This window comes from Anguilla anguilla, chromosome 3 (assembly GCF_013347855.1).
Source record: "Anguilla anguilla isolate fAngAng1 chromosome 3, fAngAng1.pri, whole genome shotgun sequence".
NCBI classification, from domain to species: domain Eukaryota; kingdom Metazoa; phylum Chordata; class Actinopteri; order Anguilliformes; family Anguillidae; genus Anguilla; species Anguilla anguilla.
This window is the reverse complement of record NC_049203.1, coordinates 30,709,706-30,727,802: the sequence shown is the minus strand read 5'-3', so window position 1 is coordinate 30,727,802 and position 18,097 is coordinate 30,709,706. Positions and strand designations below refer to the sequence as shown.

Sequence of the window (18,097 nt, the reverse complement as noted above, 5' to 3'; positions counted from 1 at the left end):
TCTCTGTCTCCATCTATTGAACATAGATACGATTTCATCATTGCTATGTAAGTATTACTGCTCAAAATATTTCGGTTATTACCTTATTTTAGAAATTGAGTGTCTTTAAATAGGTTAGTGGTATTATGTAATATATATATTTCACACTGTAATGTAAGCGTTAGTTAGTAGTGTAATGGTTTTTGTGACACATACAACAGTGATGAGGAGAGTGTTGAAACATTGCCAAAACGTGGTGGACGGCTGAAAAATGTTTTTATATCGTCCCATTCCCATACAAGAAAACATAGGACTGTACAGAGTATAGAAATAGGCTACATACAAGAGTTAATTATTACACATTTAGGTACCGTGCAGCATTGTGTGACAATATGTTTGCATTATGTTTAAATTATATCTATGTTTCATCTTAAACCTTCATAAGGGGCTCATATGCTTTACAATGGACAAAAAGCATTATATTCCTTTTTTGGAGAGATTTTGGATTTGTTTCTGGACCCTTAGCTATTTTAGACCAGTGTTAATAATTTAGACATTGTGGGTAGATTTGGAGATGCTGGGTACACTGCTTAGTTTTTGCTTCATAGATCTTTAGTAGTTCTACATATCCACCCTTAGATTTTATGAACTTGTGGTCAAGAAGTTTTTGATCCAGGACATGTATACTTTAACCCGCAATCTCCCGGTATTTCATTGCGAACTAAAAAAGGAGCAAATTCATTTTAGATTTTTTGCCTTGACCATTGCATTTGTTGCACTTTATTTCTTACAAAATTATGAATATAAAGTAATCTAAGCTAGTATTATAAATGGTACAAATGTATTGCTTCATTTAAGACATTTTTCTAGTCTCTGTGGTATTCACATCTGGAGTTTAAATAGGGTAACCCCTAAATGGGCAAGGATTTACAGGCACTCTAGTGGGGGAGTGGTTGGGGTGGAGTTAACTAGCTATTGTTCCCACCCATTATCTCCCTGTGAGAAGTGTGAAAAGTTCAAGATCTTTCAAGGGCATTTTCTCTGCTACTTGATTTTGGGAGTACCAACATTCAAATAAGCATATCTTCTTCAACTATTTTCAGATTTCAATGTATGACACATCATTTGAAATCTTATAATCTGCACTTTCGTAATCTATAAAAAACTGAAAAATGACCTTGCCCTACTTGCGGACCAAAACACCAGCACCTGTCACATATCAAAATTTGGTTACAACGTTGGTTCTGAAAGCATACAGGTGTACTATGAATATATAATATATAAAAACACAACATATTTTTCTAAATGTTATTATTTTGTTTTAATTCTTCAAAGAATAACATCATCTCTATCTGTGGCACTGTCTATCTGTCTTTCTGAGGTACAGAGACCTTCAGTAGTAACAACTTCAGAGGTGATGAAGGACTTGTCCTAAGCATGGAAACAGTCTCTCAGTATCAGTATCAAGATCAAAGAAGTCCAGCTGTGGTTACAAATTATATCCACCAGGGGTCAGCACACTGCTTTCAATGACATTCCCTTATTTTCAATGACAGATACGAGTACTAGGCTACTGCAGCATACTGAAATATGAAATATGGGCACTATGAATGAACACTACTGCAGCATACTGAAAGGGAGTATTAAGAGTAACAAACAGAAATATGAGCACTATACAAGTATGCTGCCATCCTTATGAAAACAACTATGAAACAACACATATGAGCACTGAATGAGCAACAGAAATATGATAAATATGGTGAGCACAGCACAATGACCACTACTTAGTATTAAGTGTACTGTTCAAGTATGCTTATGAAAACATCCACAACAAATATGAGCACTGAATGAGCAACAGAAATACAAAAGTATGAAAAATATGATGAGCACAGCACAGCACTATTGTGGCATACTGAAATGGGGTATTAAGTGCACTATACAAGTATGCTTATGAAAACATCCACATCTGAGATGAAAAAAAGATTAAAAAAGAGACTGGGATACCAAGCCTACCAGTCAATGTGATCCCTGGCCCTGCTTTCCTTTGCTGAGCTCTGAGATCTGGGGGTCGTACTTAGTCACTTTAAGTTGCACACAAGCTTCGGAGTGGCCAGTTGTCAAACGACTGTGGGAGGAGCATGCTTTTCATGTGCGAGAATATCTGCTCAGAGAGATACGTTGATCCGAAGACTGTCAGCAAAGCCAATGCAACATTCCTGAGACAGCTAAACTTCTCTGGTAGCGATGTCCAACAGGTGAAGATGCACATTACGTGATCACACCCTGTAGGTTTCCAGCTGTTTCTTCAGCTTAATCAGTTGCATTTCCATGCCCTGTGTATCCAGCCAGTCTATCACAGATAAATCCAGTTCATGCCCATCAAAGGTCTCGGGTTTGATCAAGAAAGAGAACATAGGTCCATACTTCTGAAAGTCAAATCGTGTTGTGAACTCTGACTCAAGCCCGCTGATGTATTTGCATATTTCAGCGGTGCCGATGCTGTGCTGTGTGGACAGTACCTTCAAGTGCTTGAAGTAGCGGAAAGTGGAGGTGCCAACGTCGCTTGAAAAAATTGGCAGTTTTCCAACAAAAGCTGCCCATGTGTCGTACCTGTCCAAAACAGTTTGCCCTGCACCTTGCAGTTGGAGATTGAGCTCGTTGAGGTGTCCAGTGATATCCGTGAGAAACATAAGTTTTTCAACCCACTTCTCGTCCTCGAGTTCTGGGTAGTCTTGGCCTTTTTCAGCCAGAAATGCCTTTATGGCATCAAAGCAGCTGACAAACCGCTCCAAAACGTTTCCACAGCTTAGCCACCTAACCGCTGAGTCGAGAGGGATATCTTTGCATGCGAAGTCCATTTCCTCGAACAGGGACTGGAACTGTCGGTGTGTCAGAGCAGATCGTTTAACTATGAAGTTAACAACCTTCACCACTGTAGCCATGACGTCATTAAGATCTGACTTTGACATTTTCGCACAGAGGTTCTCTTGGTGTATTATGCAGTGGATTTTCATGATGGGGTGACCGACTGTTCCTCAATTAATGTGACAGCTCCCTGCTGTTTCCCGACCATGGCGGGGGCGCCATCTGTTGTCACTGCAAAAATCTTGCTATGTCAATCTCTCGCTCATCAAAATGCTCAATAACAGCTTTGGCCATGTCCTCACCTTTTGTTGTTTCGGGCATTGGTTTCAAGCAGCAGAGCTCCTCTCTTACTGTCGAATCATCACAGTATCTTACCATGACTGCCAAACATGGTATGTCATTAATATCCACGCTCTCATCAAGTGCGATGCTAAATACCGTGGCATCTTTCAAATCAGCTGTCTGCTGCGTACTCACATTTTCAGCCATTTCTTTGATGCATTGTTCTACATTTCTGGCTGACACGGGAATGTCTTTTATTCTTGATTTTATGGTAAGCCATCAAACAAAACCTCTGAGCTACAGAGGAAAGCCTGCTAAATATATTCGCTGTCGGTGAATGGCTTTCCACATTTCGCAATGCAATGAGCAATGCGATAGCTTGCTTCAGTAGCATGATTTTAGCAGTGGCAAAGACTTTGAGGGCTTTTGCTAGCTTCCCATACCTGGACACGGCACATTTGATGGATTCTACCTTGTCAGCCTCGTCCTTGAAAATTCTCTTGTGTTTGGTCTCAAAGTGGCGTTTAACACTTGACGTTTGGCAAACAACATTTTCAAGACATAAAGTGCACACAGCACGGTCCTTCTGAAACATAAAACCCCACTCTTCTGTCCACGAGGGCTGGAATGCCCGAACATTTACTTTAGCTTTCTTAGCTAGAGGGCCTGCCATCATACTACTACCGAGCCCGCTCAAAGATAGAAATTTCTCTGGCCAGCGCCCTCGCGCTGTGGCAGTGGCTGTGTTATTTTTTTCCCCACCAGCATTCTGCAAAGTCCCGCCCCTACTCTGCCTCTGATTGGCTCTGACCCTAATATTTTTTTAGTTAAAGTTCAAGTTCGTGTTCAAGCTTGCGTGCCATTGGTTAAGCTCCCTCCGTGCTGAGGGCTGCTGACCCCTGTACAATGCAATAGATAAACTATTCATTTGTCACATTACATCTGTCTTTTTCCCATTTTTCCTCCTCTTCTCTTCTTCTTTTTCTTCCCTGGGCACCAGAGGGCTTTGGTCTTTTTGACATGATATATATATATTTGAATTAAGCTACTGATGTTAGTCGTATCACGTTTCACGGTCAGTGTCACTCACTAGTTCAGATACCTGATTGTGGGGGATGGGGGAGTTAAGTGTAACTAAGAGCGCGGGGGGTTGGGGTGGGGTGGGGTGTTGCTGCGGGCAACCCAGAAAATAGGGCTATGCAGTTATGTTGTCGTGGGCTTTTTTTGTAATATCTTGAAATAATAGTATTAAAACAGTATTAGTAAAAAATAGTAAAAGTTAAAAATTTTGAATTTTTTTTTTCTTCCCTCATTTGGGGTGCCCGTATGGTTGGACGGCACCCCTAGCATTCCTCCATACCGCCTATGCCATGGGCCGGGCCTGAACACATACTTAAAGGAGTAACATGGTGGTTTTCACACTTTCTCGGTTTTATGCGCTATTTGCACAAAAGGCATTGAGGAAACATGATGAGTAAAGTATTAAATATGTCTGTTTTTTATTTTTGGAGAAATATGTGTTTTAAATTTATAGTCCTATTTTCAACCGTTGTTGTTATCGACTTAGTGCATCACAAGTACAGTAACCACTCCCCTTTCCACACCCCGTAAAGAAATCTGACTGGACACACCGTCCTGCTACAAGTGTGCTGTGAAGTTTATGTAGCAAACAACAAGGCTGAATCCTTCTGACGTAATTTACACAGAAACTATACGCTCAGATCGCCTAGTTTCACTCACTGTGGCCAAGCGGAATCGATAACGTTTCAGAAAGTGTATAACCTTAAAAGGTTTAATTCAATCTTCTACTGGGACTTTTGCCGTTTATTGAGGGTGTGAAAGAAAATTTTGGTGCCGCTGACTATAATCAAATGTTTTTCAGATTTACCGTTCGATTGAGCAAGTGCCATTCAAAGTACATTTTTATGGGTTAGTGTTGTCCGATTGTGCTAGCTACTTCACATTAACCTTGTAGGGTGATCAGTAAAAGCTAACAGCACAGCACCACTTAATTATTGTCACTTCTATCACCACTGTAATGAACTAAAAAAAGGCGACAAACTACCTTTTCTGTGAGAAATGTATTGTCGAGCTCACGCGCATACACTGCTGGCGACATTCTAAAGCTCCGTTTTTCCCTCCCTACTGTCAGTCAGATTACTGTGATAGCTAATTTGAAATCATATTTGGGGACCCATGGATAACTCGTGACCCATAGTTTCCGCCGCTGGCTTACAGGCAAGACAATGCAAATATTTGACTAACGTTAGGTTCACTTATTAGAGTGCCTTTTAAGGACTATTAAGGACTATAGGGCCTACCTTGTAGTCATGTAGTTGTCTGAGTCATGAATAGGGTTTGGTACCAAAACCTGGTAGTAGGCACCAGTTCCCATACAACCAGGTAATGTTACCTAACGGACCAAACTGCAATGATATATATATACACTCACCGGCCACTACATTAGGTACACCGGTTCAACTGCAAACTGCAGCCGTTAACGCAAATATCTAATCAACCAATCACGTGGCAGCAACTCAATGCATTTAGGCATGTGGACATGGTCAAGACGATCTGCTGAAGTTCAAAGCAAGCATCAGAATGAGGAAGAAAGGTGATTTAAGTGACTTGGCATGGTTGTTGGTGCCAGGCTGGTTTGAGTATTTCTGAAACTGCTGATCTACTGGGATTTTTCACGCACAACAATCTCTAGGGTTTACAGAGAATGGTCTGAAAAAGAGAAAATATCCAGTGAGCAGCAGTTCTCTGGGCGAAAATGCCTTGTTGATGGCAGAGGTCAGAGGAGAATGGCCAGACTGGTTCGAGCTGATAGAAAGGCAGCAGTAACTCAAATAGCCACTTGTTACAATTGAGGTATGCAGAAGAGCATCACTGAACGCACAACACGTCGAACCTTGAAGCATATGGGCTACAGCAGCAGAAGACCACACTGGGTGCCACTCCTGTCACCTAATGAAGTGGCCAGTGAGTGTATATATATATATATATATATATATATATATATATATATATATTGCTGTCTGTACTATGCTGTAAAAAAAACATAAGAGTCAAATGACTGGCAGCAACAGCAGCTAATCAAAAACCATAAAATGTACGTAATTGCTGTAATTTTATTGTTTTTTTTTCACTTCATTAGAATTTTATTTTACTTAAATTTTACAGTTTTTGTTTGGCATCCGTTGCTGTCAGTCATTTGACCTTCTTTTTATTTATTTTTTTACAATTTTTACAAATTCAAATTCCTCAAATTCCTCAGTAATAACACACAGCAACAGCTAGTTGGTCCAATAACATATTTTGTGTTGTTTGAGCTACTTTTGTTTAGTTCACCAATCAATAAATTCGGTTTCATTGCATAATATCCTGTATCAATTCTACAGTGTCATTTCAAAGATTTTTTTTTAACATTTGAACGCACCACAAGTTAAAGAAAATAGCATACACACTGTAACAAAAACTGTCAATTCCCTCAAGTTACTCAGCATCTGTGAACCATTCAAAAATTCTGTCAGAAACAGCTGCCAAAAACTGTCTCTTGCCACTGTAGACATTCTAATTACAGCTGCAGTAACTTGTAACTATGGATACTGTACTCTAGCACTGCACTCAATTCCAAGGTGCAGGAAGACCTTCTGGACCAACTCAAAGGTGTACTTTAGGTCCATACAATATTCTATATTTTGTGCGTAAAACAGACCAAAGTAGGCTGAAGTGGACAGCGAAGGCGTTGGAGAAGCCTCCCAAGTTATCCATAACTACCTCCTGTTCAAGGATAATGGCAACATTGACCACACTGGTCAGTGATCTTGATGGGGCAACATTGCCCTTCACTACTTCAAGAATCCCCATTTTCACATCTCTCACATGAGCCTCCAATGCCTCAGTATCCTACAAAACAAATTAAATAATAGAGCCTTAATAAGGTTTATAATGAATAAACTATCATTCTTTCGTTGACAAATTAGTAACTAACCATTAGATCTTCCATTTAATTTTCCCCTGCTTGTCTGGCTTAGGCCCTGTACAGTACATCTTCAGCAAACAACATTGTCCAATAACATCAGGAGTATCAACTTCAGGTCAACATGGTTGATACACAGACATTCTGCATTAACCTCTGCGTGAGTGAGAGAGAGAGGGAGAGAGATTTAAGTTAAGCAAATGAGCAATTCTATTAAAGACTCAAAATTACAGTGGTACCTGAAAGTTAAAAAAATGTTTACCTGTTCCTCAACAAAACGCCCTTACCATCTTTGTTTAATAGTTGACATCAGAGGCTGGTCTTGTATGATTTCCTTTCTTCTCAAGGAAAAAAACTCTACATATTGGAGTTCTAGACACTCAAGCTCTTGTATCTGTTTTTCACTTCCTCCTTAGGAACCCTCTTGATGAATCTTTTCTTGAATTACTAATAACCATCATTTTGGTGCACCCAGCATAGCAGAGTTTCCGATCCTAATTTGCATTAGCTAACATTAGCTAGCTAAATCAACAAGCTGCGCAAGCGAACCAGAAAAACGTTGGAGTGAGAAGCTTTACACTAGCAAAGAACTAAGGAGACTAGCTGGCTTGCTAATGTTAGCAAACAGCAATCTTGGTCGATTTTGCTAAGGCAGACAATAGTTGGCTAGCTAACATTAGGGAGACATATGGGGCGACATAGCTCAGGAGGTAAGAGTGTTTGTCTGGCAGTCAGAGGGTTGCCTGTCGAAGTGTCCCCGAGCAAGACACCTAACTCCTAAGTGCTCCCAACGAGCTGATTGATATCTTACATGGTAGCCTTTCACCCTTGGTGTGGGAATGGGTGAATGAGAGGCATCAATTGTAAAGCGCTTTGGATAAAAGTGCTATATAAATGCAGTCCATTTACCATTAGTCATAGAAGCAGCAGAGTTGTGTTTGACAATCACCAAACAACCAAAATGTTAAAATTAAGTCTCATAAAATGTAGCTAGACTCAGACTAACAAAGCACTATGAATAGTTATGATTACTTAAATAAACTAAGCCTACTTCTGAAAGACTGAAGTGGCTCACCGTTCATTTCTCATTGTTATGGACAGGTCACTCTGGGGAAAAGTGGCCTGTTGCTCAGAATCGGTTATAATCCAGCGGAATATTCTTCCTCCTTGTGCACATGACCATAACATTCAATGTGTCCACTGGTTTGCTCAGCAAACATGTTTTTTTTGTTCAACTTGAAAGATCGACTGAGCACAGTTATACTGATTCACTGAATGTAACCTTTTAAGTAACCTTTGAAATTCACAAAAATGACGGTGCTAGATAAAACACAATTTTCTGTTCTGAGACAACTGTTTTCATATCTTGTGTTGTTAAATGGGTCCAGTTTATCAAAAACTTTTGGAAGAGAAAAAGAATGTGAAAGTTGAAACTCATTACCGAAAATGAAAGGAAATAGGTCCGTTGCATAGTAGAACCACTTCGTGTCAACTTGCAGAAATAGCCTACTGCACTTATCTATTCTATTGATTTATTTTCCCCCGCCTAGCTACTACTAGATCAAAATTCCACTTTATTGGAGCGTATGCCTTTTAATCAGCGAAGTTACTAGCTCCAGTCAGAGCAATAAGGTCTTTCCCACACACAGAAAACTCCCACATAATGTGGTGAATTCACCCTTAGTTCAATGACTGTCTAAACAGAAGCTACTGCTAAGCACAGTATACGACTATAACATTTTTGGCAACTGTAACGACATTGATTTTGCAATTTCAGTCTTAATCTTGTTGCACCGCCTAGGACTCTGGGAAAGTGGGCGGCTCTATCTGGTAGATACAGTATGAAACTTGAATGAAAGGTTGTTGGTGGTGATGACTGATGAAGTCCTGGCTGTGTATAGTTGCATAAAAAAATATAAAGCTGGTCTAAAAAAAAAATTAGACAGCATAAATGTCAATTTGCAAATTATTCAGTATGTAATATTTATATAGGCTATGTAGTCTACATTTGCTAGTGCAACCAACTGAAGTTCCAGAGGGGTTTTGTATTTTAATTTTATTTTCATATTTATTTAAATTATTCTCTATTCATATTAGATTCTTTGATTTTGCAATAGGCTACCTTTATTATATTTTCAACTCTGATTTGATCAATATTTTATTTTTATATTTCTCTTGATTTATTTTTGTTGACATAGCCTAAAGACTTTCAGTCAAGTCCAACATCATTTAATTACTCAATAACAATCGCAAATAAGTGTAATTGCTACGATCTGTTCATATTATATAATTAAGGACAACGCCTTTGCGTTGTCCTGACAGAGCCCCAGAGGTCCTCTGTGGAGATGGGAGAACCTTCCAGAAGAACACAATATCTGCAGCACTCCACCAATCAGGCCATTAATGTACAATAGCCAGACAGAAGCCACTCCTCAGTAAAAGGCACGACAGCCCGCTTGGAGTTTAACAAAAGGCACCTAAACGACTCTCAGACCATGAGAAACAAGATTCTCTGGTCTGATGAAACCTAGATTGAACTCTTTGGCCACAATGTCAAGCGTCACGTGTGGAGGAAACCAGGCACCGCTCATCACTTGGCCAATACCATTCCTACGGTGAATCATGGTGGTGGCAGCATCATGCTGTGGGAATGTTTTTCAGCGGCAGGAACTGGGAAACTAGGCAGGATCGAGGGAAAGATTAACGAAGAAAGAGAGATCCTTAATGAAAACCTGCGTCAGAGCACTCAGGACCTCAGACTGGGGCGAAGGTTCACCTTCCAAAGGACAACGACCCTAAGCACACAGCCAAGACAATGCAGGAGTGGCTTCGGGACAAGTCTGTAAATGTCCTTGAGTGGCCCAGCCAGAGCCCAGACTTGAACCCGATCGAACATCCCTGGAGAGACCTGAAAATAGGTGTGCAGAAATGCTCCCTATCCAACCTGACAGAGCTTGAGAGGATCTGAAGAGAAGAATGGGAGAAATACCCTAAATACAGGTGTGCCAAGTTTATAGCGTCATACCCAAGAGGACTCGAGGCTGTAATCGCTGCTAAAGATGCCTCAACAAAGTACTGAGTAAAGGGTCTGAATACTTATGTAAATGTGATATTTCAGTTCTTTATTTTTAATAAATGTGCAATAATTTCTAAAAAACCTGTTTTCGCTTTGTCATTATGGGGAATTATGTGTAGATTGATGAGAATAAAAATAAATTTAATCCATTTTAATATAAGGCTGTAACGTAAGATACATAGTAACATAGTATTTTGAACTTACAAAATATAAAATTATTGTTACAAATAAATATAGAGCCTGCTTTTCCAGTGGAAAATTGTTTGCCAGGGTCTTTATAAAATTTTAATATTTTTTCCAATTCAAACTTCTGTTTTGTGAAAATGACCCTACAAGGCTTAAACACAGTCTGCACATGTGCAGATATGCAAGTTGTCTTGAATTTTGAAATCAGCCAGCCAAATTTAATGTAAAAATTTCACGGCAAGCAAAAAGTCCTCAGGTCTGGACCAATGAGAATACAGAAGTCCTCATTTCTGTATTACAGTATTTAAAGTTTGAGCAACAAACACATGGATGGCAGAAAGCATTGAAATAGCTATTTGTTCAAGGCTGTAGCATGCAAAATGAAGTCAAGCCATAGAACAAATTAGACATCGGTGGAAGAAATGGAAAGTAATGTATTTTAAGTACAGCTGTAAACATTAACACATGCAATTAATTTTAATGACAATAATTGATTACAATTGGTAGATAGGATGGTTGATGGAAATATGACACATCTTAAGAAAATATGATTTATTGCATTAAGAAAAGTTTAATGCATTGATCATTTTAAAAAATTGCATGGGTTAATGCTGACAACTGAATTTTTAAGGCAGACACAAAACATATGTATGCAACAAAAGTATACAAGAATAAGATTGGGTTATTCCTTTAAAGACTGTAAACAGCCTATTTTGATAATAAAATAAAATTATCATCATAATCATCACATGATTAGGGGTTTGATCCCCCTGCCATGGCATTTCCTATACTGTAATCCCTTCTACATCCTGTCTGCTTTCCCAGCCTGAATAAAATAGAACACATGAAAGGAGGACAGACTGTCCATCTCTGAAATAAATAAATAATGACCGCATTTCAATCATGAGAAATGTACATAATCTGTTCAGTATCAGTAACAAGAAATGTTCAATATCATAAAGCACATACCATTCCTAAATTCATAATATGTACACTACCGGTCAAAAGTTTTAGAACACCTCCACTTTTAGGGGTCCAAGCAGCGAAGCTGGTGGAACCCTATTGTATCTGTTATTATTATTATTTTTTATTTTTTTATTTTTTTTTTTCTCCGCTAAAAGTGTCTGAGGCTCAGCAACCATAAGTCCTAGAGCAACCAAATTTGGCAGCTGGGTTCCTATGGCCCCCCACTACTCAGGCACTAAAAATCACCTATGTTGGCCAGATGGTGGCGCTATAACAAAGGGTCTTGGTAAAAGGCCATAACTCCCACACCATAAGTTAGATCAACACAAAACTTCATCGACCTATGCATCTGAACGTGCTCTACAACTTTGCCATTGGCACCACCTATGTCCGCCATATTGTTTGCCCGCCATTGTGACTTTTTTGTTGGGGCGTGGAAGCTTTCTCCAAAGAGCCCCAGACATTCACGCTTCCTCCTCCATGTTTGACAGTTTGTGTCACACACTGAGGAACCATCCTTTCACCTACTCGATGGCATACAAAAACCCTGCGTGATGAACCGAAGATTTAAAATTTTGATTCATCAGTTCATAAGACCTTCTTCCAGTCTTTAGTAGTCCACTGCTGGTGCTTCATGGTCCAGGCAAGCCACTTTTTCTTATTTTGCCATTTTAGCAATGGCTTTTGTACTGCCACCCGACCTGTCAAACCTGCAGCTGGAAGGCTTCTCTTCACAGTTGAAAAAGAGACTTCTTTACTTCGACCACTGTTAAGCTGTGCTTGAAGCTGTTGCCTCAAGCTGTTGACTCTCATAAACTTGTCTTCTGATTCTGTTGTGGCTTTGGGTCTGCAGGACCTCTTCCTGTCAGAGTTTCCACCAGTTTCCAAGTGCCTTTCAATGGTGTAGGAAACTGTACTCACTGACACCTTGGCTTGCTTTGCAATTTCTCAAAAGGAAAGACCTACACTTTTTTAAAGTTTATAATGGTCTGTCTGTCTTCCTTTGTTAATGGCCTTTTTCTCGTCATTATGATAGCAATATATTACTTCCTGCAGTGCAATATTGTCCAAATAATGCTTTGGAGGGTGTAGTAATACAGTCTGTTACGACAATGATTTTATACAGCCAAAGGGTTTGTAAGTAATCAACAAAAGTTGGGACATCTGTAGGAATTGTTTGCATAAACTTTCAAGGCTTAATTTATTTCCATTGCTGCAGAAAAGCTAAGTTGTTAACCCGTTACTTGTTCCCTGAAAAAGGCCTTTTTTATAATTCTGAAATTTACATTATTTTTCAGTTTTTAGTAACCTAAACGTTTTTTCTTTTTTTTTAACCTCTGGCAGTTTACCACTTACCAGGGTGTCTGTAGGTATTAGGAAGTTAAATTTAAGACTTTTTAAGGCATTTTTAATGCCACCTAGAATGAAATTTAAAACCAAATTAGCAATGAAAATAAACATGAAAAGTGAAAGATACACTCTTCTCAACTGAGTATGTAATATTGTCAAGAATGAAGCTAGCAGAAGTGGTTTTGGTATTTCACAAACCACCAGATGCTCTTGAAAGGAAGCGAAAATGTGGCATGGAATATGGAATGGAATTCTCTGAGTCTACTGCATGTGTAGACTCAGAGCATTCTATTCCACGCGACATTTTCGCCACACAACCTGTCTCAGCGCACTGGATTAAGAGCCTGAAAATAGCACTCATTCAAGTAAAAATTCGATTGTAAATGGGAACATAAATGCATAGATTAGATTTACAATTAATTTGTGGTTATACTTGAAAAAAAACATTTTTTTAAAGTTTAAAGTTTCAAGTACATAGGTTTAACACAAAAACATACAAACATCTAATAAATTTACATATGGGATTCTACCGCCCTGAATACCATTGTACCAAGCTTGAAACATTTGCGACATATAGGTACTGTATTGGGCTTCGGAGACATTTACGGGCACGGGTTTTAACCACGATGAGAGTATTCGCTTTTCTCAAGCAAGCCATTTATCGTTAAACTTGCATTTACCCATGAAGCCATTAGTTTGCTAGCTTGGCTATCTTACAGAGAACACAGATTGTTACCTCACTTGACTGAATCCGTAATTTAGCAGAAAGGAAAAAAGTTGTCTTGTCAGAATCGCTTCTACTGACAGTACTACTGTACTGGTAATGTAGAAGCACCGCGAACTCTCGCGGTCACGTGACTTCATCTAAAAAGGATCCTTGCGCATTCAAAAAAAAAATCTGTTTCTATCGTATTTGGTTTTCTTTCAGTTTATCATTTAGCAAAACTCATTCGCACCGTATAGTCAGATTGGGAAAACATCGCCTCAAAAAATATTTAAGACCTTTCAAAAATGAATTTAATACAATTTAATACCTTTTAAGGCCTTTTTTATATAAATATTAATTTAAGACTATTTAAGACTTTTCAAGGACCCACGGACACCCTGCTTACCTTTGTACCATTTCAGGTCATTCACTGGACTTGAACTGCTTAAATGTCAATAAAACTGGAAAAATGGGGGTGTTCTAAAACTTTTGACCGGTATTTTTCCAAGATGTTAATACTGGGGGGTACAATACTGTTGCAGACTACACAGTAAGTGAAGAGGATGAACAGCATGAACACTGTATAGTTCACACTGGCACATCATGCAAGATGTGACTGGAGAGATGCCCCTGCTCCAGTATGCTCACAGTCCAATGACACCACACTGGACCATCAGCACCTGTACCCAATTTACCAGCATACATGGCTTCGTACCAATGCCTTGTTACTATTCTAAGGAGGGCAAGGCAGAATGGTTTAGAATGGTTTATCATCTGTGTCATGTAATGTCTTTTTCTTTGGAGGGCAGGTGGGTAAATAAAGAAATGTCTATTTAGAGAAAGGCCTACACATAGACAGACATGCAATGTATTTAACTGCAATTGAGCAAGGAAAGCTGTATGGCCCAATCTAACTGTACCTCGTCTTGCCTCTCCTCCTGTATTGGGTTGTCCAGACCCAGCTCGATCAGGTACAGCACCATGCAGAGCACATGCTCTGACATGTTCTGATGGTCCATTGAAATCTGAAAAATGAAATTCAGCTGAATACACATAAATACATTTATTCTCCAACACTCAAAAATTTTCTGATACACTGTATGTGCATTTGTATATGTTGCTTTTATTTTATTTATCTATTTACAACTGTAATTGCACTATGTGAATATAAAACAGGGCTCACAATTATCCTAAAAGTGCCAGTGTGTGTGCAGGTCTTCGTATTAGCCCAACACTAAGACTGATTATACTCATCAAGATCATGTTTGAAGACCATGATTAGTTCATTAGTTAAATCAAGTGTCTTAGTGGTGGGCTAAAATAAAAACCTGCACCCAACCTGGCACTTTTTGGATAAGATTGAGGACCCCTTATATACAATTTCAGTTTGTCGAACTGCCCAGTTGACCTGAGCTTCTACACTGTTGAAGATGCAGAAGAGATCTAAAAAAAACAAAGGAGCAAATAAAATCATTAGCCAACTGAATATTTTTTTCAGTTGATAGAGAACTGGACAAAACATATTTTGCTAAGACTTCTTTACTTCGACCACTGTTAAGCTGTGCTTGACAGTGGTCGACAGCTTAATTACACCAGCTCAAATGTAATTGAGCTGGTGGTATGGTGGTTTGCAGAATCTAATCTAGAGTTGGAATTTCCTAAATGAAACCATGGTCCGGGAAATTGAATAAAATACATTCCAATTCCTCGATCAGCATACTTGGTTTCACCCTTACAAGTGTTTCACAAATGTTTATGCATGCCACAAAATTCTGTGCCGCACGTGGGCAATTTAGCGGGGTATTTACTAAGACTGGTTATGCAAATGCACACAGCTATAGTGAGTTCATTTAAACACATTGATGTATTTAAGGGGTGTCTTTTGCATGACAGGAAAGCAACATTGTCACACCATTCCACCTCTGATGAAGTGGGGTTTTGGGCAGGTGTCAGGAACCAAGAATGCAATGGATAGGCACTGTCACCTTTAAATGTTAACACGTCTCATTAATAAAAACTTCAGAACACTATCTGTCCTCCATTGTTAATTCCTCTCTTGCCTCTGGTCATGTTCCATTGGATTTTATGATGGCTCACGTTACCCCACTCCTCAAGAAACCCACCTCAGACCCCTCTGATGTAATGAATTATCGACCCGTATCGCTTCTACCTTTTCTGTCCAAAACCCTTGAGCGAGCAGTGCTTAAACAACTAACCTCTTTTCTCCATCAGAACAACCTGCTAGACCTTCACCAGTCTGGCTTACGATCTGGGCACTCAACAGAGACTGCGCTCCTGGCTGTGACAGAGGCACTCGCCACTGCAAGAGCCTCACACCTCTCCTCTGTCCTAATCCTTCTTGACCTGTCTGCAGCATTCGCAGACCTGCCAACCTTAGGAAAATATTTTGAGTACCACAATAGTCAGTGTAACGCTTAGTTCACATGCTTTTGCACCACTTTGCTTTGCACGCACACACGCACACACAAGCCTTTCTTCATAATTCTAGTTTTGACTGTTAAAGTGATCAGGCGAAATTGTATAATTTGACCTGATTCTAAAATATCACTTGCACTGCACTGAGCTATATTATGATATACTTGCAAGTCAAAAGTTTAAGGACACGTGCTTAAAAATATTTTTTTCATGATTAATATTTCATTATATGTGTGCTTATACAAACTGATAACATAAGTGAATTGCATTCAATTATTTAATAAAAATGGAAATAATTTATTTTGTATATTTTAACATATGTTTTCATTTTCAAGTATTTACAGAAACGTATGTTGTAATGTAAAAAAAAGAGAGCTTAAGTTGCGATGTAAAACACTGTCAATTATGAATAAAACCAAGTTTCTGTTCATGATTTCCATTTTTAATTAATAATTAAATAATTGAATCAGCTTATATAGGTACACATCATATATGCCTAATGAAAAAAATAGTATTCAATTGAAAAATTATCTAGGAATGTAGGCTTTTGTAACTAGAGGTTTAGCTAAATTATTAACTGAAGCTCCTTGGTGGCTAATGTCAAAATCATAATTGCACAATGTGCAAAATGCATGGTGCGGAAATTTTGAGGGGCGGAGGCACGGCCATTGCTCCTGATATTTTGCGAGGAACTTCTGGGGGGTATGGACTCGCTTCTTTTTAGTAGGTCTGCTGCTCTCTCTCTCTCTCCTTGTTAGTATCCTCGTCATCTGACATCATGATTATTTTCTAACTGCAAGGCTGGTCGGGTGACTGGCTGCAATAATAGGAATTATTTGCTACGTTAGCTGTCTATAGTCAAACACCTTTGCATGGTCACTTTGCTCCAAAAGAGCATGCGCGATTCAAAGTTTGAACAGGGAGTCTCCGTAGAGTTTGAGTTACTGCAGCTAAATTACTCCATCAGTTATTCACACGTCTCGTAACGAGGCTAAATCGCATGCGAACTACTACTACGGCTAACTATATATACAAATTTATCTCATTAGGATTTACCCCTTGAAATGCATCATCTTGTGAAGTTACCGAACATGTTTTAACATTTTATATGTGAACATTACGGTCACATTTTTGTGCTTGATTATTACTCCCCACTTCCCATTTCACCTCAGCAATGCAGCGTTACGCCCGTAGACCGTATAAAAATAGGTTACGCCTCGGTGGATAATAAAGTACCGCTGCGTATCAGTGGATGTTGAGTGGGTCGGGGAAGGGTTACAGAACCACAAGCACAAGGTCGTAGCATATGGTTCAATCCGAGGGATGTAGTTTAAATACCGAATAAATGTACGGTATTGTTTTGTATTAATTGATTGTTTTCCGTAATTAAATTACAATAATAATTTTTTTTTCTTTTTTGCGTAGTTTCAGCTGGCATTTCGTACCTGCGTATTTTGACCAAGAATTGCGTGGTTGGTACACAAAATGCGTGCAGGTTGGCAGGTCTGCATTTGACACGATCAACCACAAAATACTCCTCTCCACCTTGGCTGAGATGGGCATTGCTGGGACTGCCCTGTCTTGGTTTACTTTCTATCTTGCAGATAGGTCCTACCAGGTCACCTGGATGGGGTCTGCCTCTGCTTCTCATCTCCTTGTTACGGGAGTACCGCAGGGATCTGTACTGGGTCCTCTGCTGTTCTCCATATACACCAAATCTCTTGGTTCAGTTATTAATGCACACGGCTTCTCCTATCATTGTTATGCAGATGACACGCAACTCTTTCTTTCCCCTCCTCGGCCTCACATGTTGATAAGATATCTTCCTGCCTGGCTGACATCTCTTCCTGGATGGCCAGCCACCACCTGAAGCTCAACCTCAACAAAGCTGAGCTGCTCTTCTTCCCATACAAGACCTCCTTACTACGTGAACTCTCAATCACGGTTGATGACACCACAGTGACTCCCTCTCACTCTGCAAAGAGCCTGGGGGTGGTCCTGGATGACCAACTGGACCTCAAGGAGCACATCAAGGCAACATCATGGTCCTGCAGATTCCTTCTGTACAACATCAGAAGGATTTGACCATACCTGACTACGCACTCTACCCAGCTGCTCGTCCAGGCTACGGTGACCTCCCGCCTTGATTACTGCAACTCTCTCCTTGCAAGACTGCCAGCTTGTGCCATACAGCCACTACAGATGATTCAAAATGCCGCTGCCGGACTCATCTACAACCTTCCCAAATTCTCCCACGTCACTCCTC

At 39.6% G+C, this 18,097-nt stretch overlaps 1 protein-coding gene across 5 annotated transcripts in view; it reads right to left on the bottom strand.

Annotated features, from left to right (window-relative positions):
- Positions 1 to 18,097, bottom strand: part of ubr3 (ubiquitin protein ligase E3 component n-recognin 3) — a 418,217-nt gene that overhangs the window by 223,300 nt on the left and 176,820 nt on the right. For all 5 annotated transcript variants that reach the window (XM_035408072.1, XM_035408075.1, XM_035408074.1 and 2 more), the window contains one exon: positions 14,316 to 14,420. In XM_035408072.1, coding sequence (XP_035263963.1) covers positions 14,316 to 14,420 — 105 coding nt within the window. The remainder of the gene's footprint in view (positions 1 to 14,315; positions 14,421 to 18,097) is intronic.